Below are 20,660 nucleotides of genomic sequence, written 5' to 3'. Positions count from 1 at the left end.
TAGAGCGACGGTAGTAAATCAATAACTTTTAAATGCCTATAAATGGACTCCTATTTCTCAGCCAGCGTCCGTAACGTAGAAATAGAGGGGGCACTATGCAAAGCACTGTCGCCAGGACAGCAAAGATGGATGATGCCTTGTTAGGATCGACCGAGTGATACAAAACGCTACCAAGCAGCGGGAAAGTTGCGCACAGCAGCGCGCGTGTGAGCCCCAGTGCCGCGAAAGCACTCGCGGTATACGTCTCATAACAATCCGTAAGGTACCCGGCCAGCACGTAGTCGTATTCGTTCACAGCATACCCGATGGGCACGAGGGCCGCCGTTGGTACGGCCCAGTGAAGCAGCACTGCCGGCGGTATTGTCCACGCAAAGCACCAAAGGCCGCCGGCCAGAAGGGGTGCCCCGATAATAAAGCCGCCGAGCTTCGACTCCGGGGTGATGGGCAACCCCTTGGCGGACCGGGTGGCAAGTGTGCGGGCGTCGTAGATGCGCGTGAGTCCGCTCGCTAAAATCCCCAACGCCAGAGCGAGGAAGGGCGTGTTCTTCCAGCCGTTTTTAAGGCCCATGGAGACGTAGACGTGGGGCAATACTTCCGTGAAGAGATAGATCAGACCAAATGCGATGGCACTGACAACTGAAACGAGGAAGACGATCGGTTCGGTGAAAAGGAATCGCAGTGGCCGTACGATGTCGAGTTTCTCGCGAATGGGGGTGTTCTTTGGCTTGGTTCCGGAGACCTGACTGCTGCCTGTCCGCTCATTGTCGGCAATTGTCTTGGCCAACACAACCGAGGGCCGCGACTCCTTGATTGTGAATAGAATAGCGGTCATGCAGGCGTTGACGATTGCTGCTGTGTAGAAAACCCATGTCCTGAAGGGGTTTATTAGTCAAGTTGCGATGATGGTCTGGGGAAATAGAGGCAACTGTACCAGTGAGCAGCGGAGATGATCAAGTCGCTGATGACTCCTCCAGCCAGCAGTCCGATATTGCCAAACACCGCCCACCAGAAGACCCACCAGACCCGGTCTTGGGTATCCCACAAGTCCTCAATACTCCCGGCGGCTACGATGGCCGGGATAGCGGAGAGGAACCCGCCCACAACGCGTCCGACGACTATCGCGGGGATGGTGGGGCACGCGGCGACCAGGACGCATGTTAGGCTGTAGATGGCAGTGCTGACGATGTAGGGTTTCTTCCGGCCGAAGGATTCCGACCACGGAGGCAGGAAAACTCCGCCGAGTGCTTGGCCCATAAGATAACTGGTCCTTCATGTTAGAAGACGGCCGCACCATGGGGGGGAGGAGTACCGGCTCATCGTACGTTGAAACAAACAGGAAAGTCGCCAGAACTGGGCTGACGCCGAGGTCGCGGTGTACGTGGGCAGCAACGGGTGTCTTCTTGGGAGTCAGTATAGTCTTTGCTGAGGACATGTGGTTGGAGGACTTGCCCCTGCGGTGCTTATTGTTGTCCTGTGAGAGTCAGCATCAGCGCGCAAGGCACAAGGGCAGGTGTTTCTTCATACGTGTAAAACTCGAGAAAGATGACCCAGCACGTATCGTAGGTCTTTCTCGCCCGTCCCCAGGTTCGCGGATGGCCATGACTGTCTGATGTCCAAGACAGTTCATCATGCGACACAGAACCAGTGTTCAACTCCGTGTCGTTTTGCCGAGGGCCTTGGGCTTCCAAAGTAGCAACAGCAGCCATTTTGAAAAGGCTCTGCCGCAGGGTAGTTTCTTGTTGTGTTGGGCATGGGATAATGCCCCTTCTGGCATGCGAGGCATATGGGCTTCTAGGTCGAATACTTGTATGAGGAAGCAACAAGAAAGAAAATGCCAAACATGCTAAGGAAAAGCCTCGACCCTGTGGGCCCGAACCCACGATCTCATTTCCCCCTCAAAAGCCACCCGAAGCTGCAAACCATCAGTGGGGCATGTTACATCGTCAAAGAGAAACTTAGACTTCCAGGTCTCTTAACGGGCACTATACAAGCAGATCTTACTTGGGCGATCTAACCGGGCCCGCCGGAGAAAGCACGCACCTGGGGTATACGAGCTAAGTCTGGATTGATGTTCGAGGCTTTACCTAAGACGTCTAGACTGGGCCCGAAGCTGTGGTCGGCTCCAATTCGTGGATGAACCAACTCCCCTTAGCGGTTTTTTACGAGCCGGTGCCGGACTTGGTCATTCGTCGTAGCAACTTCCAAGCCAACGGGGTTTTTTTCTCTCTCAATACTTGCAGAGGGTATAGGACACGACTGACCACTACTCTCAAACCAAGACGATGTAGTTAAACTGACTTTTGGGGGGCGTGCTGTTACATAGCCCAGTCCCCCACGTGTTGAGGTTTTGATAGGTCTAACTCATTGAGTTTCTCCTTCGCTGAAATTTTTAAGTGGAACTGGTTAAGGTAGGTTGGTCTTTGCTTGACGGAGAAACGGACATTTAGTTTAAAATTACCTAATATAGTCTCAATCTCGAGCTGGCTTTGACACAGTCTAAATAGATCATCAATCGGTTGCGGAGCTGAGGTGTCTCGGTCGGGCCGGTGTCCCCACAAGTGTGGGCGGGACAGCCCATAAAAGAAAAGTCTGATATTTCGGAACCCTTAGATGTCCCGCACTTACGGCCCGCGTGTGAGGAGACCGGGTGTTGTGGTTCTTTTCTCTCCCGAAGGAACATAGTGGTTTGAACAGTGTTTTATTTCATCGCATATCCTGGCTGGTGTTCTCTACCCTTGCCCGCCAGACGCTAGAGTCCGTTCGGCCTATAGTCATACTTTGATTGGAGAATCCAGCAGGAACCAGGGTAGTTATATACACTTGGATACCCCAGCGTTGTTGTGTTTGCTTTTGAAAACCCTTATTCAGTGCTGAGTACCGGGCATGATACTAATTTCTGGGGATTGAGTCGTGGAATAGAAGGCTGATGTGTTGCCAAGGATTATATCAGACAGCTACATATAGTGACCTCCGGGTTTGCCGTCGTGTCACGTGTGATACTTACTACGTGTACTGTTTTCTTTCGACTGCGTTATGGTAATTATAATGTTGCATGGATACCTATGCTACCTTTAGAGGGGCGTTTTACGTGTACCGTTGTGGCTCTTTTGTCTCTCGATCTCACTGTCGGACTTGGTATCTGGTAGGAGCATCAGTGGAAGGGCAACATCCATGGGCTCGTGAGCAACGCGGAAGTAGTAACTTGCAGTAGCATTCGGCCATCCGGAAGCAAGATGGAAAAGGTGTTTCTCCATGGTCGATCTTCGCAAAGTTTCAAGCTGACATTGACGTCAACCAGAGCAACTTATTAGTAAGTGGATGTGGTATTTCCAAACTTTAATTATTACGTTGATTTACCAACGCCGGCAAGCGCGGACCCAACAACAGTTTATGATATGTCGTGATCAAAGACGCAATCGCGCAATAGCAATAAAGAATCCGCTCTTGTCATTACATGATATCATTCCAGAATATGCTCCGTGGGCTCACCCTCGTCGTTTCGGACAGTTCTTACAACCCAGTGCCCCGTTTCGGGATTCATCGCCGCTCTCCATTTCCTGTCCTTTACATCCGACCTTGCCTTGCCCCTTTTCCTTATGTCACCGTCAAACCCCGTCTCTTGACTTATGTCCGAGGCGATGCTGAGAAGCTCGCTCCCACCGAGAATTCCGGCCATCGACAACAGCCCCTGAGGCTCCTCGGTAAGGATCGACGGGGCGTCTTGGAGGCGGAAGAACAAAAAGACGACGGTGCATAGCGCGACAGCCAAGAACGCGATGATGATGTAGGCAACCCAATAAACTACGAATAGGCGTGTCGTGGGGACGAAGACCGTCCCGGCGGCCATCTCGACGTTTTGGGGCGAGTCGAAGCCATGAATCGCGACCGCGTTCAGGTAGATGGCCGTGAAAACCCGGGGGATCGCCTCCATCAGCGCCTCTGGTTTAAGCGGATTCGAAGCCTGCGCTCGCTGCGCGTGATACAGCACCAAGTTGCCCATGTCTGACGTAGTCCACTTTGCCTGCGGGTTGAACGTCACTGGTCCGAGAATGCCCTGTTCGAACACCCTCCACAGCTTCGGGCGGCTGGTATCCGGCTGACCTACTTCGGCGAAAGCGACCACGGCCGGAGAGCCCTTGGATGGCGTGACTCTGCAAGTCCCTGACGCTTGGCGGTACCCGGTTGCACAAGAGATGACGCTGATGTTATCGATGTTGTTGCTCGCCGATTCCGAGTACCTGGCTGCTGTAAAGACCAGGCGACTGTAATGCGCCTCGGCAGAACAGTCAAAGTCAACAGTTGTCTTCAGGTATATCTCCTGCGTATTGACGACGGGAAAGCTCTGCTGGAAGTCACAACCCCTGTCGTTACCGGATACTGTAACCATTCCCCCACTAGATGTGATTGTGTAGTCGTTGACCAACTCGCAGCTGAGGTAAGCCGAGTATGACGTTGTGTTTGCCGCCATGTCTGATTCGATAGACGAGCTAGAGTCGGCGGTGAACGGGCGGAAAGCACGCTCGGTATCTGTCCAGGGGATGTTGTCGCCCCCGTAAAGCAGTGTCGCCGAAACGGTGTCCAGAACAGGCCGCCAGTCCAGGGCAGCGTTGATATTATCGGCGTTATAGTCCTTGGCATAAACGATCGGCGTTGGCACCGACACTGCCACGGTCTGTGCTACGAATAAACGTGCAGCAAGGGGGGCAATAAGGTAGGTCAGGAACACAGAGAGCAGACCTGTCGAGCCGACTGTGAAATGTGACTTTCGAAAGGCCTTGTACCAACGCCAAAGCGAATTGATGAAGCGATAGTCCACGATGACTGACATCCTGGCTTCAGAACCTCCATCCTTGCGCAACTCGACATACGGCTGTCGCTCAGCAATCGCGCCGGCGATCCACGCCCAGTAGGCACCGAAAAGAGAAAAGACCAAGCTAGGGAATGAGGTCCAGAGTAGGCCAAGATCCGAAGAGATGTTGAAAATGGTAGCTTCCTGATCCGTCACGGTTATGTTGAGGGTTGAGACCGTGACGAAACCGTTCTTCTGAGAGGACGTGATGGTCAAGGCGATGATTGTGATGGCGAAGGCGAAGTCAAGGACGACGAAGCCTAGGAGGGATGGCCATCGTAGACTAGTAGCCAGCCAGCCGTAGGGACGGGATGGAGACCCTTTACTTTTGCCTGACATGCTGGATTGAGAGCAAATATGTCGTTGTCAGTAAACCATCGAAACTCGGAAGAGAAGAAATCATAATAAGTGATGGCAACGTCCTTTGAAGAAGTGTACTAGCCCGGCTGGAATCATTTGGACCCCTGAAAACGTTTCTATTCAGCCCCAGACTAACGAATGGGACTTGTCGTGATCCGTCTGGCGAGCTGACTCTAGCTTCAGCCCCCAAGGCGTACTCCAATGGCACGCAGACAAGACAATCGGGACAAATCAGAACCACAGCCTCAGCTGAAAACTTGTCACAAGCCGCAGTGGACTTAGCTTGGACCTGCGTTCTTTTAAGGTTGCTCTGATTTGAGGTTCTAGATCATCATAGCTTGTCGAGCGCTCCCAGCCACATTGGTCTGGAACGGTTCAGATGCCAACCTCCCGGGTTGAACTACGCCTGGCTGGGCAAAAGCCCGACGCGGTGGCTTGACTACTATCGTCAGCTCCGGCAGACACCGGGGACGGGCAAGTCATATTTAATATCGAGGAGACGCAAGATCTGCCAGTAGCGGGATTCAACTAACTCGACCGTCACGAAACAAGATGCATCTTTCCGCTCCGTTCGTCGTTACTCTTGCCGCTCTCTTGCGGTTGTGTTACGGGGCGGCCTTCACGCCGCCAACCTGCATCGGCGACATCACAGAATTCCCCAACTGCGAGAAAGTCGATTATTTCACAAAGAAGTGCAGCAACCTCTCAAAGAAAGAGACCATCACCTGCTTCTGCACCCAGGAGCTCTTGAATGCCTACGTGGGGTACTAATCACGTCTCCAAACACAACCTCGATCTCCGTCTGCTAACTTTTTTTCTTCTTTTCTTCCCCGTCCAGCTGCAAGGGCGAGCTCCGGCAATGCGCTCTCAGCAACGCGTTCGACAGCGACTCGGACGACCAGATCGCCGCGTGGCAGGACGCGTGCGGCCCGTACCTGGCGAAAGGCGTCACGACGCCCGCGGCCCACGCCGCGACGAGAACGCTGGACGTGGACAGCTGCAAGGGCGCCGCCGAGAGCTGCGCCCAGCTCAGCCAGTCCACCACCTCGTGCTCGTCGGCGTACACCGAGCCGGCGGAGCTCACGAGCTGCCGGTGCCGAGCGTCGCTGGTCTCCCTCGCCTCCGCCTGCTATCTCGACGGACACCAGTCTTGCATGGGGGATGATGCGACGACGAGCAAGATTTGGGAGTTTCAACACTGCGCTGCCGCTACGAACGTTTTGCAGAAACCAAAGGTGCTTCTATCTTAGGGACATGATCAAGGTGCAGGAAACTGATTTTTTTTCTTTTTCTCTTTCTCGAATAATAGGACACAAGTTCCATCACGTCTGCGGCAGACACTTCTACCGCGCAGAACAAGGCGACTAGTACTTTCAGTTTCGGACCGGGAGCCACTGCTACAACGGCTACCTCCGGTGGAACAGCAGTCATGTACGGCAGTGTTGGTTGGAGGGTGATTGTTGTGCATTTTCCAGTACTGATCTACCTGCTTTTGTAGTAGAGCTCAGCTTTACTGCATCGCATCAAGGTTGAGATGTGTACCACGAACTGCTTGCCAAATTAAGTCAAAAGAAGGAGGAATATGGGATCCAAGGATCCAAGTCGGTTTAACTTGAGTGTCGTGTGAATCTGACCTGTCACATAGTGCTGATACTCAGTTTAAAAAAGCAACCACAACATTAGACATGGTTGATTTGGATAAGAGTCCTTGATTGGGTGAGGCTTTACTTCTAAATGTGTAAGATTAACAGCATAAAACCATCGGACAATCCATAGGGACGGCAAAAAGATAAGAGGTGCGGGGGGTAAATGGGCGATCTGTTGCGTTAGGCTTAGTTATTGATGACATACTGGAAGCATAACTACACACTTGTCTCTAAACTGCATCTTCCTCGCCGTACAATCTGAGCCAGGGACAGGATAGCGACTCCTTGGTAGTTACTATATTAATTGCAACAATGTGGTGTGTTCTCAGCTTATTATCTCGGCAAATGGGATTTACATCATGCGGGACAGAATCCACTGAGCGTGCATTATCTCCACGGATTCTAGATATAGACCTATATTACTATTGTATATCTGAAAGTCACTTTAGCCCAGCTGTCGGAAGGTTCATTAAATCTGGTGGAGCTTGATCAAGTGCTTTGTTTGCATCGCCATGTGAATCTGTCTCTCTCTCGCCTGCTGTCGACTTATATTTGGAGGTGTTATAGACATCCCCTAGGGATTGTTTGAAGTGTAATTGATTATTATAGGCAACAGAGGGTCAAATTGGTATCTACTAGTACAGACAAAGGAGATCTATGGTATCGACTGTGGCAATCCTTCTGTGGTATCATCGAGAAATCATGAATCAAGCAAAGGGTCATCAACGCCGAATGCTGCCCCGAAATTGTTCCGACAAAAGAGTGTGTTCTGTCCGTCAAAATGGTCGTGTCTCTCATCCTTAGCGGCTACCGTTGACCTTTGGCTTGCTGCCCTGCATCGCCTCCATGCCGGCGTTGAGCTTGCCAAACTGCCACTCGGGGAGGGTGATGCCGGTCTGTTCGTTGATGGTCGTCATCAGGGGCGGCAGCATCTGGTAGACGTTGCGCATGGTATCGACCCCAGAATTCCCGGCGGCGCCCTCGCCGCCGGCCTGGCTGCCCGTGTTCCAGACGCTGATCTTGGGCTGCAGGCCACGGATGGCGTCGGCATTGGCCTTGGCCAGCTGGACGTAGGTGCCCTTTTCGATCATGAGGTACTGCAGCAGACCGGAGGGCCCGCCGAAGGCGCCGGACATCTTGGCGTAAGCGTCCGCCATCGCAGCGACGCCCTCGGCCCTCTTCAGGGCGATGGCGAGCTCGGCGTCGGCGGTGAGCTGGGCCGAGTACTGGTGGGCCTCGGCTTCCTGACGGGACTTGTAGGCGTTGGCGTCGGCTGTCTTCGTGGTGCGGTTGAACTCGGCCGAGGTTTGGGCGTCGGCGTCCTTCTGGATCTTGTAGGCCTTGGCCTCGGTCTCGCGCTGGCTCTTTTCAAAGTTTGCCTTGGCGTCGGCTTCGATGGCATAGGCCTCGGCGTCGGCGTGCTGCTGGCGGGCCTCGCGCTGGATGGTGGCCTTGACGACGTCGGTGGCGCGCAGGCGCTCGATCTCGGCGGCGGCACGCTTGACCTCAACCTCTCGCTTGAGGTCCTCGTCCTTGGACTCGAGGGCGCGGCGGGCCTCGACGCGGGCAATCTCGACGTCCTTGCTGAGGGAGGCCTGGCGGGTGTCGAGGTTGGCCTCGGCGGTAGCGCGCTCGATGTCGCGCTCCGTCTTCTGAACCGCGGTCTCGGCGTAGATCTTGGCGATCTCGCGCTCCTGCTCACCCTTACGCTTGGACTCGCCAACGTTGCCGCGCAGCTGGGCCTCGGCGACGTCGATCCTGGCCTGATTGCTGGCGCCCTCGTGGGCCTTGCGGGAGAGGGACTCGAAGTAGTTCGAGTTGGGGGCGTCCTTGAGCTCCTTGACATTGGCGTTGTAGATCTTGAGGCCGAACTGGTCGAGCTCGGACTGAATGTTCTTGAAGATGCGACGCTTGAAGACCTCGCGCTCGGTGAAGATCTCCTCCATGGTCATGCTGGAGACGAGGACGCGGACCTCGCCCTCAATGATGCCCTTGACGATGTTCTCGAGGTGGAGCATGGTGCCGTTCTTCTTCTCGCCCGAGTCGGCGAGCAGCATGGCGTACTTCATGAGGGAGTCGCCGCGGTCCTCGCGGCGGTTGGAAGAAACGTGGTCGTCGTCGTTGTCGTGGCTAGAGGGGCCGGAGTGGGCGGATTGATGGGTGGCGTTGGCGCCGCGCTGATTGACGTCCGGGCCGACGGTGAAGACGACGGGCAGGAGGAACTGAAGCTTCTCCTTGGTCATGGCCTGAAGGTTCATGGCATAGTCGTGGGGCTGGACGCTGAAGCGCATGCAGCGCTGGAAGGGCCATACCCAAGCTGCCTTTGTGATCTTGACGGCCTTCACGGACATACCCGTGATGGCGAGGTATTCATCGGGGGCAGCGACTCTGTACGACATCTCGGCGGTTGTGTGAGGATGTAACTAACTGGTATCAAGTGGCGGGGGGTAAATGTGAGGTGAGTTGATAAACGCTAATCAGAATCGTCTCGAGACGTAAAGTTGAATAGATTTGGGTGTAGTTATATGCAAATGCGGATGAGACTAAGTCGGTCACTCGGATGGCTCGAGAGCTGATGGGGGCGAAGGTTTTGTGACGGCTTGGGCGAGCTTGCTACTTGCAGCAGTGAGTGTGAGTGGCTGGATGGTGTGGATATATATGTTTGGTGCGTGATACCTTTGGCAAAGGTGCTTTTTTGGGTATCTTGATTCCTTGGACGAGAGAAGAACATGTTATAACGAAGAAACACGGGTGTTATATATACGAGGAATGTCGTGGTGGTTGTTTTGACTACTCGAGCGCATCTCATCATAGCGGTAGGCAGGCAGGGAAGGAACGCCCAGCCGAGCCTGCCGACGGCAACACAACGGCAAGTGCTGCTAGTCTGCGACGAGGCATCTTTTTCGCGGCACGAAAATCAGAAGTTGGCCTATCGAGTTAGCCTCGCAGGCTGTCGATGACTGTAGGAATGAGTGTCAATGTGTAGGTGTGTGTGCAGGTATCAGTCGATGAGCAACATATTCGGGGCGGGGCAGTGCATTCTAGTCGATGTACGGAGTACGGATATGTACATATAGTCGAGTCGGTACCTGTCTGCTTCTGCCTCTACCTGACGCTCGTACCTGCCCGCCTGCATTGACTACCTAATCGTAAACTGCAGTACGGTACGGATACAGTACGTGTATTCGTACCTGGAAGGAAGCGGCGCCACCACCCTCGTTTAGGTAAGGCAGACATACGCAGTACGTACTGGGTACTTTGGTATTCGAGTCGATCCGATACACAGCCCAATCATGATGGACCAAAGGTGGTAAAAAAGTCAGGTGAGATGGACCGTGCGATGTGATCCTTCTCGAAGGCTTCCTTAAACGGCTGCCTAATGTACGTACCCGCATGACGCCTTACCTATTTCGGTCACGTGGCGGATGTGGGGAAACCCATCACAATCGAAAGGGTCTTGATCATCCAAGATCATCATCCCTGGCTGGTCGTTCGTCTGAGGCCCGCCACAAGGGTCGCCGCCCAGACACATCTATGGCCTCTATCGGATTCGCATTAGGTACGGGTCAATGTCACTCCAGCATGGGAGGCCGTGGTCTTGACAGCCTCACTCAGTCTTCAATACGGATAGATATGGCCTGTTCATCACCACACTTGAGGCTCGGCCCCGTCTCTCCTCCACTATCGCCGAGATGCGATCCACTTTCGGGCGCTGAGCACCGGGCATTCTACATACTACCGTATCAGGCCAATGCATGTTCTACTGTCACTGTCACTCTCTCTCTCTTCACCGAAACCTAACTTTCCGACTTCATCCGGGGCTATCTCCAAGACAGACATTCTTCTTCCGGGGTAAAGCCAATCGGAGAAGCTTGGTCGATTCCCCGCCGTCAAGCTTCGCGCTTCGTCTCAAACCGTCGACCGAGGTCCCGGTCCCGAATTCCAACGTGGATCCCGAAAGCGGGCCTCATTCGGTCACTTATTGCGGAATAGCTGTGAGAGGGGCCATCTCAGTTCCTCGCGCCAGCCAGCGCACCATGTTCCAATGAGGATTCAGCCACAGGCTACAGCGCGGCACAGCACTTTAGTCGGGCGCATCGCCCCTCCTTTGCTGCTAGGTAGAGTTACCGGCCCCGATTGTCCTTGGAATCATATCATCTCCTTCGCGGCCGCCATGTCCAAGCGCCATCGACCACACCACCCAACCGAGTCACAGCCTCAGCCCGGTCTTGGAGCCAACCTCGGCCAAGATGTTACCATGAGCGATCCTCGTGACTGATTTGACTCGATCGACCCCCGCCACCCCCGTATTGAAGTTTGCCTCGGATACACGGATGCGTGCATGCTGAGTCTCATATTCAGCCTTGTAAACACATTTCTTATCGGCGTCGACCGACAGCGCATACGTCTGGTCCATTGTTCATCCAATCACCTACCTGACCATCTCTGAGGCAAAGCTAGTTCCTCATTCCAGAGGACATTAGCACGCAAGGCGTTTTTCCCCCGCGCAGACGACTCTTCCGTGTGCATCACCCCAAAATTTTAGTCATCCTCACAAAAACGACTTTCTTCATCCAGCCCACTTAGTATCACCAGATAGGTCATATCCAACCGACTTGACTTACACCTCAAGTAAACATAGCTCTTCTGGACAACCAAAATGTCCAAATATCCGGACGGGGACGGCGACCTGCCGCCTCCATCCTACAATGAAGCAACGACTTCATACGTATCCACCCCCTCATTTCATCCCGCTTCATCCGTCTCTGCGACCCTCGACAGCCTGTCATCTCTCCTGCGGGTAACGCAATCTCAGCAGGCGGTCCGGGATACCTTCACAACCACAAACCTCCTCCCGCTCTTGACACCACACGTCACATCCCTCTTGACCCGCCTGGGAACAACACCGCACCCGCCGGCACTGACGGAGCTCTACCTCGTGCCCGCCGCCGCAGTCGGGCCGGAGTGGAGCATCGCCTCGGGCGCCGACAGGAGGGCGGGGGAAGTCGCCCACGTCACCCGCGTGAGGCCGGAAACGGACCCGGACTCGAAAGGTGGCCGAAGCGATAGTAAACGCGCCGCTTGGTCTGCCAGCACAGAGGTCGCGAGCTCGTCGTCGCGCGACTACAAGTTCGACGAGTGGGGCCGCTGGGATGACGACACAGTCGCGGCCTCGACGTCCAGGGAGGGGCGCTGGTGGTGGGACGACGAGGCTTTGGCGCGCCGTCTCGCAAAGCGATTACAGCCCGAGCCCAAGCTCGACCGCGTCGTCGTCAGCGCCGTGGTGGAACAGGCGAGAGAGGAGAAGAAGGCGGCTAGGTGGGGGATGTTCAGGTCCGCCACCCAGTCGCCCTCGCCGTCCTCGTCTGCCTCGCCGCTGCCTCGACAGCCCAACAAACAAGAAGAAGACGTCGTCATGAAGGTGCGCGCAGAAGAAGTCACCTTTCGCAGGGAAAACGAGATGGGGATATGGGAGAGCATGCGCGGGTACGGCATCGTCGTGAGAGTGAGGATTCGAGAGACCTGAGACGCTTGCGCCGGGGAAGTCCGAGATAAGCACGCTCCGTGGCTGGGGAAAGCTGTTGAAGCAAGGTGGACAGGTAGCGATGAAAGAACGCCAAGACGGTTTATTGTACATAAAGGGTATGCCGCGCACCTGCTGCGACTATACAAGCAGCAAGTGGGAAACGGGCCAGCCTGTAGGCTTAGCATAAACAATGCTAATTATCGGTTCATGCATGTGTTTCATGCCAAAGGAAACATCTCTACGCAATTTCCAAACTGCTGGTGAAGGGAATGATTATATATGTAACAACGACTGGCTATCGTTGAGTCCGCACAAATTTCCTCAGCCCTCATGGTAACACTCTGTGTCTCCTGTTACTTCTTAGTGTAACAAAATTTCTAACCATAAGGCGCAGTCCAGTACTTCTTACAGCCATTACCGCCACAGTGAGCTACTATGCTAATAATATATGTAACGCCGATTTCAGAGAGCAGTAGTACGATCCCAAGCTGCTTATACTCCCTCATCGCGGCATCCAGGAACTCGTCCTTCATTCTCTTCCAATTGCGAGCGCCGAACTGCCACTTCTCGAAATACCGCAGGTCTTCGACCCGCAGGCTCTTGAAAGCCTCCCTACGTGTTTGCCTTCCTAAGGGTCTTCACTATCTTGCAAAGAATAAGCGGCGGCTCCCTCCCCAGGAGGAGGAAGCGTGGGTCACAATTACTCGTGATCACCTCCACTGTCTCGAGCGACTCCATACAGACGATGTCTTCCTCCTCCCATAACGTGGCTCCCCAATCTGTGTCGGGAATACTTATTCGGGCCCCGGTAGCGAGGTGTCGCAGCTGGCGTAGGCAGGTGATATCGGGGCGCTCGCCATAGTGGAACTGGTGGTAAGCTGATGTGATCACCCACACTAGAGACTCTAACGTGTCCCGAACGGGCTCGAACGCTCCAACGCAGGGAGTGTGGGCAGCAGCTCGCGCCAGTGACCGAAGTCGCATCTGCTCCTCTGGGTGAGATCCAGGCTGCGCAATACCGGTAGCCGGACGGCCCCCCGACGCAAGGATATTTTGGATCGATTTGGCCCGCCTAAGGTCCCGTCTCTCTGACTCAACGTCATAGTAGGGAGAAAAGTCGAAGGCGACGGCTACGCGGGTCACGTACTGCTGCAGCCACCCGCTTTCCGACGCAAGAGTATTCTGGATCGATTGGGTGCGCCTGAACTCCCGTCTCTCTGCTTCCCAGTAAGAATCGTAGGTGACGGCCAGGTGCGTCACGTACTGCTGCAGAAATGCGCTCTCGTTCTTGGTGATGGTTTCCATGAACATGTACAGCTGCTGGTGGTTAAAGCTGTGGACGACTGCTTTATGATAGAGAACCGCCACGCACGCCCGGCAGATGAGGACGCACGTGACCAAGAGGCTAAGGATGCTCTTGTTTTTGTATTTGGGAAGCTGCCTACTGACACCCGGACACCGCCTTACTTCGTGAAGGAAGAGAGACCAGGGCCGGTAGCGTCGGTGCTCCCCGTTGTTCGTGGTGTACTGGAGGTCCGGCAGCGTCTTGCGACTATCGGACGAGGCGAATTTGTCTTGCGCGACCAATTTTGCAATCTTTCTAAGGATCTCGACTGGCGTTGTCGACAAGCTGGGCTTTGGGATCACATCTGCAGAATGGAACGTGTTGGAGACGGGCTCCATGATGGTTTCTCTTACAGGATGACATGCTAGGCGAATCGTTCCGTATCCTTGCTGATGGCGGTATTATGGTGGAGATCGGCAAGAAAGACATTCTCGACCGCAACAGCCTGCCCCTCGCGCCATTTGACCGCAGCCTTTCTTTCCGGGCTGTCGATCTATCACCCGAGAGAACCACGGACGCGCTTATCTCGAGGCTCTTCCCCAAGGTGTTTCAGCTCTTTGAGGGCGGCCATAAGCCCATCAACCCGATTCATACGTTCCCGTGAGCAGACACCCCTTCCGCGATAATGGCTCCTATCTCATTGTCGGCGGTCTTCGTGGTCTCTGTGGCTCCCTCGCCATGTGCTTGGCCAAGTCCGGTGCAAGACACCTCGCCGTATTCTCGCGCAGTGGGTACACTGATGACAGATCCCGGGACGTCGTGAAGCAGGTCAAGGCCCTTGGAGCTCGCATTGATCTTATGGCCGATATTACTGTTGAAGCAGAAGTTGAAACCGCTTTCCGACAGACAACATTGCCTATTACTGGTATTGTCTAGGGCGCAATGGTCCTCTGTGTAAGTTCTGTCCTCGACAGCTGTCCTATCGCTAGGCGACTTTGCCTATGGCCTACAATTAGTAGACTACATAGTTCAAGCACCTGGCCAAGCCATTGTTAACACCAGTACCGGCCGTTCGATTCCATGACTCTTAAGGAGTATTACAAGGCTGTTCGATGGAAGATTAATGGAACTTGAAACCTACACAAGGCCGCTGAAGCCCTTGACCTTGGGCTTGACTTCTTTACGCTCCTCTCAGCATCTCTGGCGTTGTGGGTAACCGTGGTCAGGCGAATTGCGCCGCCGCCAACGTCTTCCTTGACAATTTTGCTGCACACCGCCGTAACCGGGGCCAGACAGCCTGTGCCGTCGACCTGGACGTCATCGAAGACTCAGGCGTCATTGCTGAAAACGCCCAGTTGCAAAACCAGTTCGACTCCAGCGTGTATAAGGGCATCAATGACGCCCACCTGCGCAAGATCCTGCATCTCTCGCTGCTGCAACAGCAGGAAGCTCCGGAGCGAGTCGGCAGATCCTGCGGCCAAGCTGAAAACGACGGTGGAGGTGGTCAGCGGATGTTTCGCGAGGTTGCTGCGGCTGTCAGAGCCGATGGACCCGGCGCGCCCGCTGTCGGTCTACGGAATCGACTCGCTGGCGGCGGTGGAGGTGAGTGATTGGGTAAGGACTGAGCTAGGAGCGCTGGTGACTACGCTAAACATTATGAACGAGGCATCCTCGACAACATTTTCTGAAAAGGTTATTGTGAAACCTGCTACTTAGACCGGGGAAGAGACTTCTGCATAGAGCTAACAAGATAATATAACAGATTACTCCATCTTGTAAATAATACTACAAACATATTATGTTGCTTGGTAAGCTAGAATACCCATGCGGCTCTATACAGACTCTCACTTGAGTGTATAGATGCGTTATCAATCATGTTTAGCTCTAACAGCCCTGCTTAGCAGCATCTGGCATCAGTATGATTAGTATGTTGGGTCTAGAGGTGCCACGTTGACGTCAACAGTGTTGTGTTGTTAGTATAGATGAGTTGCTAAATAGCTAGCTAGCTAGCTATCAAGGGGGTGTATTAAATATGTAAAGATATTACTAATAGGTAAGATTACACCTAAGTGGCTTACGGGTAAGAGTCACCAAAGCCTCTGTCTACCGGCCACTAAAGCGCCCACCTGCTTTAGGGCCCCTATGGACAGGATGCTTTGGCGTGGGTTATCAGTAAGGCGGGCAGATGTAGAACCTTCCATCAGTAGCATGGCCGGGCTGGGCGCTCCGGGGGTCTACAGACAGGACATCAGGTTCCACACGCGTGTTACCTACCAGTAGCTGCCGCTGGAGCGTTCCGGATGTAGGTCCTCGGAAGCATCTACGCCGGCGAGTTATTATCAGTAGGTTCCACCACATTGGCTAGGCTGACTGCAAGACCTGGGTTGGGCTGTTGCGAGGTGAGTCTCTAGAGCCGGATTCCAAGGAACCAGGTTAGAGGAGAATCAGGAAAAACAATCACCCACCCCAGCTAACTCACAATGATGCCTTCATTCTATCCAAGTGCAAGCTTTTTGGTCGGAGTTCCCCTAACAGGGGTTCACCTTCCTGAGGACTCGAGGAGCGAACTTTCACCACGGGTTGTGACCATATATGATGTGCGACCCGTTCACTTGTGGACTACGTTATCTGTATGTAACCTACACCATAGTTTTTTAATTTCTGAGAAGTTATTTGTATGCTTAATCCCGTGGCTACATAAGGGCTGTGCTGTCTGCTGCTGCTATTTAACGTATTTAACGGGTCATGTTGCTTGTGACTGATTAGGTCGTAACAGCATGGCCAGTGAGCACCCGCTGACGCGGTTGGAAATCGCTGAAACCCAAGAAACGGGTGCGCGGCTCGGTTAGTGTTTGCGACAGACAAACAAGATGATAATATGATTGAATGATTGCATTGTAACGATTTGCAGAGAGAGCGAATACGCTAGTTGTCTAACAGAAGGTTTAAATTCCAAGGGCGACCCCAGTGTTAGATGCTAGAAATTATGCTTCAGCGGGCCGGCGATGGCTAAGAAACTTTTGCAAAAACTTCGGAAGAGACTGCGAGTAATGGTATTGGACCGATGGTACACGGGCGTTAGAGTTGGGCACCACCGCTGAATTGAAGGTCACAAACTTCGAGGTTAAATCTTAACCTGTAACAGCTAAGTTTGAATTATAACATCTTGTATGTCCAAAGTCACTGAATCATGTCGACTGTGGCTGTGGGTATGGATGCAGACCACACATCTGAACCCAACTGCCGTCCTACGTTCCGAAACAGCCGTTATATGACTGGACACCAGGCAGATCTGGCCGATCCAGCCTACATACTATACAAGAAACAAGGATCGCAGGAGCGCTCCCCAAGATGTGCCCTATGGACGTGTGACAAGGTCCTTCGGTAATACAGAGTCAACAAAACAGCCCCGCTGGAAAGATGGCAACGGGTTTTGTTGCCGCGTGATCACTCGCACAACAGTCGACAATACATCGATGCGCACCAGCAGCTCTTCGTAATGGGCCAGGCTGAGCAGTGATGGCGAACTCCACAGGTCCGACCGGCGCGGCCCCGCCGCCCCCCGGGGAAACGCCCAACTTTGAAGACCCGCGAGACGTCAACCACACGGCCCACGTTGTGTACATGAGCCTCATCCAGGCCATCGTCGTCTTCTTCTTCGCCGTACGTGTCTACGCGAAGCTGTCGGTAGATGGAAGATTCCGGTTAGAAGACTGTAGGTTTTGTGCGTCAGTGGTGCGTTCAGTTTTAGTCCGATTAACATAAGAAACCAGGGAGTTGTCTGATAGGATGGGTGAGCTTATGTCCCGGCATCCGACTTCCAGCTTGATATCGGCTTGATATTGGTTCCTGACCTATCCAGATCTTCACTGTGGTCCTAAATTCGGTCATCATCATAAGTATGCACCCACGTTTTAAGTGGAGCTAAATACGTCAGTTAAAAGTAGGCGACGCATTAACAAAAAGCACAGGAATCCATTACGGTCTCGGATTCCATATATGGGACATCACCAAGAGCAACTATATGATGATCCAAAAGGTGTGTACCAAGGCCCCGGAAACTACAAGAAAAAGACATTTTACTAGAACCTTCCGCTGCAGTGGACGTACGTCAGCAACCTATTGTACTCGCCCGCCGCTTTCTTCACCAAGATGGCCCTGATACTCATCACCGTACGTGTCTTCTCCGTCAGCACAGGTGTCGCACGGGCACTCTACAGTACCATGGCCTTGTTCCTTCTCTGCTACATCACGGTGGAGCTCCTAAAGACTTTCGTGTGCAACCCTGTGCAAGCGTATTGGGATCCGACAATATCCAACTTTAGATGCATCAATCAAACCATACTTTTCACATCCGATACCTCTATCGCCATACTATCCGATTTGATTACACTAGGGGTTCCCACCTTTTTGGCGTGGAGGCTGAGGGTTTCGATGGCCAAGAAGCTTAAGATTATCCTGCTTTTGGGTACTGGTGGTTTGGGCGTTGCGGTGACAGTCTACAGGATGTTCTTGGTGGCCAGAAATGATTCTACCACAGACCCGACCATCGATTTCGTGCCAATTGACTGGACAGTGTAAGTCTTGTGTTTTTGTCGTGAACAGACCGACTGCCAACCTTGACTGACCGCAGTACAACAGGGTGGGGGAGCTCGCCATCGGTGTGATATGCGCCTGCTTCCCTCCGATTAATCATCTCATAGAGAAACGAGCCGCCAGAAGACGAGCCGCCAGAAGACGATCTTCGAACGAAACTCGGGAGCTTCCGCCGTGGCTGAAGAAAATTTCAGGGCATATTGGTTTCCGGTCACACTGGAATGTGGGCGTCACCTCCGGGAAGGCGAGTGACAAGTCACCGAAGTTTCGAAGTGCCGACTCGAGCGGTGTAATGCAAACCACACTTCGGCCGGAGAGAGGCAGACCGCGGCAATCAGGTTGTGACGTTGAGCTCGGAGCTTTTTCAGAGTCTTACCCCGAGCCTCATCCGGGACAGCCGGTGCTGACAACAGTGCCAAGTTATTAATAAGCATAATTGGCTGACTCCGCCACCTGCTGTTCGGTGGCATAGTCCTGTTAGACTTGATAGTCCACCATGAACATCTAACCAATATGATTGTCCGTTTTGTATGACACTAACCACTGATGCCGTCTTGACGGTAGCATTTCTCGGCACAGGCTGATCCGGGATGTAGCCTAGATGGGCACGTCAGTGGGTGAGACTTGAGGAAATCCATTGTTCATGGTGCCGGTAGTCAATATAACAGGTTCGGCCGAGCCCAATCCTGGGCGATCCGTGGTATACGGGATTGCTGGGAATGAAGGTGCAGCTGTTGTTATAGATATGGTGACGCCATCCCAGTGTTCAGTACGGGCTGGTTTGGGAGGTGACGAATCCGGAGATTGGAGACCTCGAAGCCTCCCTTCGACAGAAGCGGCAGCCCTGCCCCTACGTGGCCCCTTCGCGGAGCTGGGCATCGCAAACCAGACAGTTCGAGCTTCTCCCAAACCGTCGGTATTTCCTCGAGGGCTCGGGTCCGTCCGAAGAACATGAGGAAACCCAGAAGATTAACATGTCAGTTTCCGAAACGTTACCATGCCACGTTCGCCCCGAGTTCGTCTTAGTCCGGCATCCGATGGATCTGCAATGGCGTAGCCAGTTCGGCCGTCCCAACACAGGCTCTCACATTTGTTTACTTGCTAAGCTGGCGGCATTCCCTTCAGATGTCATTACAGAACCTCGCACCAGCGAGCATCCCCCATTCGCATACTTTGCAGATGGCAGCGGCATTTGCTTGTTCGACTGGACGGTGGGATTGACCCAGGTCCAACCGTCTGGTAAGATGCAGCTGTTGCTCGTTTCCAGTTGCGGCTTCCAGACCAACAACTGGCCAACCCTCCAATGGCTTGCGAGCCTCCGGGACACGCCAGAAAAGACATATCAGTTTCCAACCCCGCCGAGAGTGCTCACAGACGAAGACTATCAGGGGCGGAAGTCATAACATGGGAGGCGCCGACAGCCTGGTCGATGAATTGATATATGTATCTTGAAAGGCCATGTATCGATAGCTTCGAACCCGTTGTCACGCATTGCCCACGGTATGCCCAACGCGCATAATCGGCGAATCCGAACAGTCAAATATGTTCCTTAGCAAGGGGGAGGTGGGAATTTCCACCAGGCACCAGATTTCGCCGTTGCCACTAGTCCGACCCGTTCTGTAACGGCATCGGTGGTCTAGCGAAATGTTTGAGAAGGTCTGAGAAGCCTTGTCTGTCTCTTTTGACGCAGATTCTCGTTCCTGGCGCTGTGGCAGTTGTTGCTTGGCCAGCGAGCAGCTTGGCTTGGCCCGCCGCTAAATACCAGCCTCCTGGCCACCGTTCAGATATCTTCCAGTTCCAGTACTGTTCACGCTTGTTGGGCCCGGCCAAATGCTTGTCGTTTTTGGCTCGCCTGTCGTCTTGGCCGCTGCACACGAGCACTATTGTGTAGAATCTCCTGCATCAACTTGCGCCACGCCTTGTAAGTTGGCATTCTTTGTTTTGCTCCTCTTTCCTCCATATCAAGACATGATCTTTACCACTGGGCACAAATTGCCGATGTCATTACTATTCGTTCCATGGCGTCCACAGGCCTGCCCACACGAAAGAATCACTGCGCGTTATCTTGAGTGTCCTCAATTGCGGGCTAGCTACCGGGAAACGCCTTTCTGGCCTTCTTATCTACTTCACGATCGGTGCCAGAGCGTTGAGATACTTGGGCTCACCATGCGGGTGCGCACTAAGAACGGATTCGGTGTTGAGAAAGAAAGACACCGCATTTGGGAAAGCTAACGTGAGACCTGCGCCTCCGTACCACTCGCCATCAGCAGAATTCTCGCGTTCCTTCATTTTCTGTTCCATACATTTCATCCTTTCAGCTGGAAGTGTAAGTCGTGTCGGCAAGCGAGAATGCTTAGTCGGTCCCGCCCTGCCGTACTGGAAACATGTGGATTTTGA

The 20,660-nt window shown here is 53.6% G+C and overlaps 9 protein-coding genes across 9 annotated transcripts; 5 read left to right on the top strand and 4 right to left on the bottom strand.

Moving 5' to 3' along the window:
* Positions 1 to 28: 28 nt before the first annotated feature.
* LY79DRAFT_673647 (major facilitator superfamily transporter) lies at positions 29 to 1,706 on the bottom strand (the record flags this gene model as incomplete). The annotated part of the gene is made up of 4 exons (XM_060564205.1): positions 29 to 872; positions 932 to 1,261; positions 1,323 to 1,451; positions 1,525 to 1,706. 4 exons carry the CDS (start codon positions 1,704 to 1,706, stop codon positions 29 to 31), a joined length of 1,485 nt encoding a protein of 494 aa, XP_060409084.1.
* A 1,664-nt stretch (positions 1,707 to 3,370) lies between these two features.
* Positions 3,371 to 5,283, bottom strand: LY79DRAFT_568607 (uncharacterized protein). Its single transcript, XM_060558977.1, has one exon. The coding sequence runs from the start codon at positions 5,186 to 5,188 to the stop codon at positions 3,461 to 3,463; it is 1,728 nt and encodes a 575-aa protein (XP_060409083.1). The 5' UTR covers positions 5,189 to 5,283; the 3' UTR covers positions 3,371 to 3,460.
* Positions 5,284 to 5,649: 366 nt separating this feature from the next.
* Positions 5,650 to 6,908, top strand: LY79DRAFT_568604 (uncharacterized protein). The gene is made up of 3 exons (XM_060558976.1): positions 5,650 to 5,973; positions 6,048 to 6,444; positions 6,519 to 6,908. The coding sequence occupies exons 1-3, from the start codon at positions 5,762 to 5,764 to the stop codon at positions 6,705 to 6,707; spliced, it is 798 nt and encodes a 265-aa protein (XP_060409082.1). The 5' UTR covers positions 5,650 to 5,761; the 3' UTR covers positions 6,708 to 6,908.
* A 747-nt stretch (positions 6,909 to 7,655) lies between these two features.
* LY79DRAFT_525801 (SPFH domain/Band 7 family protein) lies at positions 7,656 to 9,254 on the bottom strand (the record flags this gene model as incomplete). Its single annotated transcript, XM_060555772.1, has 1 exon — positions 7,656 to 9,254. One exon carries the CDS (start codon positions 9,252 to 9,254, stop codon positions 7,656 to 7,658), a length of 1,599 nt encoding a protein of 532 aa, XP_060409081.1.
* A 2,261-nt stretch (positions 9,255 to 11,515) lies between these two features.
* Positions 11,516 to 12,382, top strand: LY79DRAFT_525791 (uncharacterized protein; the record flags this gene model as incomplete). Its single annotated transcript, XM_060555770.1, has 1 exon — positions 11,516 to 12,382. The coding sequence occupies one exon, from the start codon at positions 11,516 to 11,518 to the stop codon at positions 12,380 to 12,382; it is 867 nt and encodes a 288-aa protein (XP_060409080.1).
* A 414-nt stretch (positions 12,383 to 12,796) lies between these two features.
* On the bottom strand, positions 12,797 to 14,065 carry LY79DRAFT_593933 (uncharacterized protein; the record flags this gene model as incomplete). The annotated part of the gene is made up of 3 exons (XM_060561625.1): positions 12,797 to 12,820; positions 12,862 to 13,010; positions 13,087 to 14,065. 3 exons carry the CDS (start codon positions 14,063 to 14,065, stop codon positions 12,797 to 12,799), a joined length of 1,152 nt encoding a protein of 383 aa, XP_060409079.1.
* A 23-nt stretch (positions 14,066 to 14,088) lies between these two features.
* On the top strand, positions 14,089 to 16,516 carry LY79DRAFT_583665 (uncharacterized protein; the record flags this gene model as incomplete). Its single annotated transcript, XM_060560345.1, is given in 6 exon segments — positions 14,089 to 14,321; positions 14,336 to 14,458; positions 14,604 to 14,621; positions 14,863 to 15,269; positions 15,721 to 15,747; positions 16,434 to 16,516. The coding sequence occupies 6 exon segments, from the start codon at positions 14,089 to 14,091 to the stop codon at positions 16,514 to 16,516; spliced, it is 891 nt and encodes a 296-aa protein (XP_060409078.1).
* Positions 16,517 to 17,186: 670 nt separating this feature from the next.
* LY79DRAFT_498442 (uncharacterized protein) lies at positions 17,187 to 18,390 on the top strand (the record flags this gene model as incomplete). Its single annotated transcript, XM_060553350.1, has 6 exons — positions 17,187 to 17,382; positions 17,441 to 17,460; positions 17,530 to 17,566; positions 17,639 to 17,706; positions 17,769 to 18,244; positions 18,309 to 18,390. Coding segments are annotated over 6 exons (879 nt in total), but the record flags the coding sequence as incomplete, so codon positions are not given.
* A 370-nt stretch (positions 18,391 to 18,760) lies between these two features.
* On the top strand, positions 18,761 to 19,687 carry LY79DRAFT_568588 (uncharacterized protein). Its single transcript, XM_060558975.1, has one exon. The coding sequence runs from the start codon at positions 19,238 to 19,240 to the stop codon at positions 19,664 to 19,666; it is 429 nt and encodes a 142-aa protein (XP_060409076.1). The 5' UTR covers positions 18,761 to 19,237; the 3' UTR covers positions 19,667 to 19,687.
* Positions 19,688 to 20,660: the final 973 nt, after the last annotated feature.

The sequence above is a fragment of the Colletotrichum navitas genome, assembly GCF_030913465.1.
Source record: "Colletotrichum navitas strain CBS 125086 chromosome Unknown LY79scaffold_92, whole genome shotgun sequence".
In the NCBI taxonomy this organism is placed as follows: domain Eukaryota; kingdom Fungi; phylum Ascomycota; class Sordariomycetes; order Glomerellales; family Glomerellaceae; genus Colletotrichum; species Colletotrichum navitas.
This window is presented reverse-complemented; position numbering and strand designations above follow the sequence as displayed.

Coding starts and splice junctions, on each gene's coding strand:
- LY79DRAFT_568607 (XM_060558977.1), bottom strand. CDS start 5,188: ATGTCAGGCAAAAGTAAAGGGTCTCCATCCCGTCCCTACGGCTGGCTG.
- LY79DRAFT_568604 (XM_060558976.1), top strand. CDS start 5,762: ATGCATCTTTCCGCTCCGTTCGTCGTTACTCTTGCCGCTCTCTTGCGG. Junction 5,974..6,047: donor CTCTTGAATGCCTACGTGGG/GTACTAATCACG, acceptor TTCCCCGTCCAG/CTGCAAGGGCGAGCTCCGGC. Junction 6,445..6,518: donor ACGTTTTGCAGAAACCAAAG/GTGCTTCTATCT, acceptor CTCGAATAATAG/GACACAAGTTCCATCACGTC.
- LY79DRAFT_568588 (XM_060558975.1), top strand. CDS start 19,238: ATGTCAGTTTCCGAAACGTTACCATGCCACGTTCGCCCCGAGTTCGTC.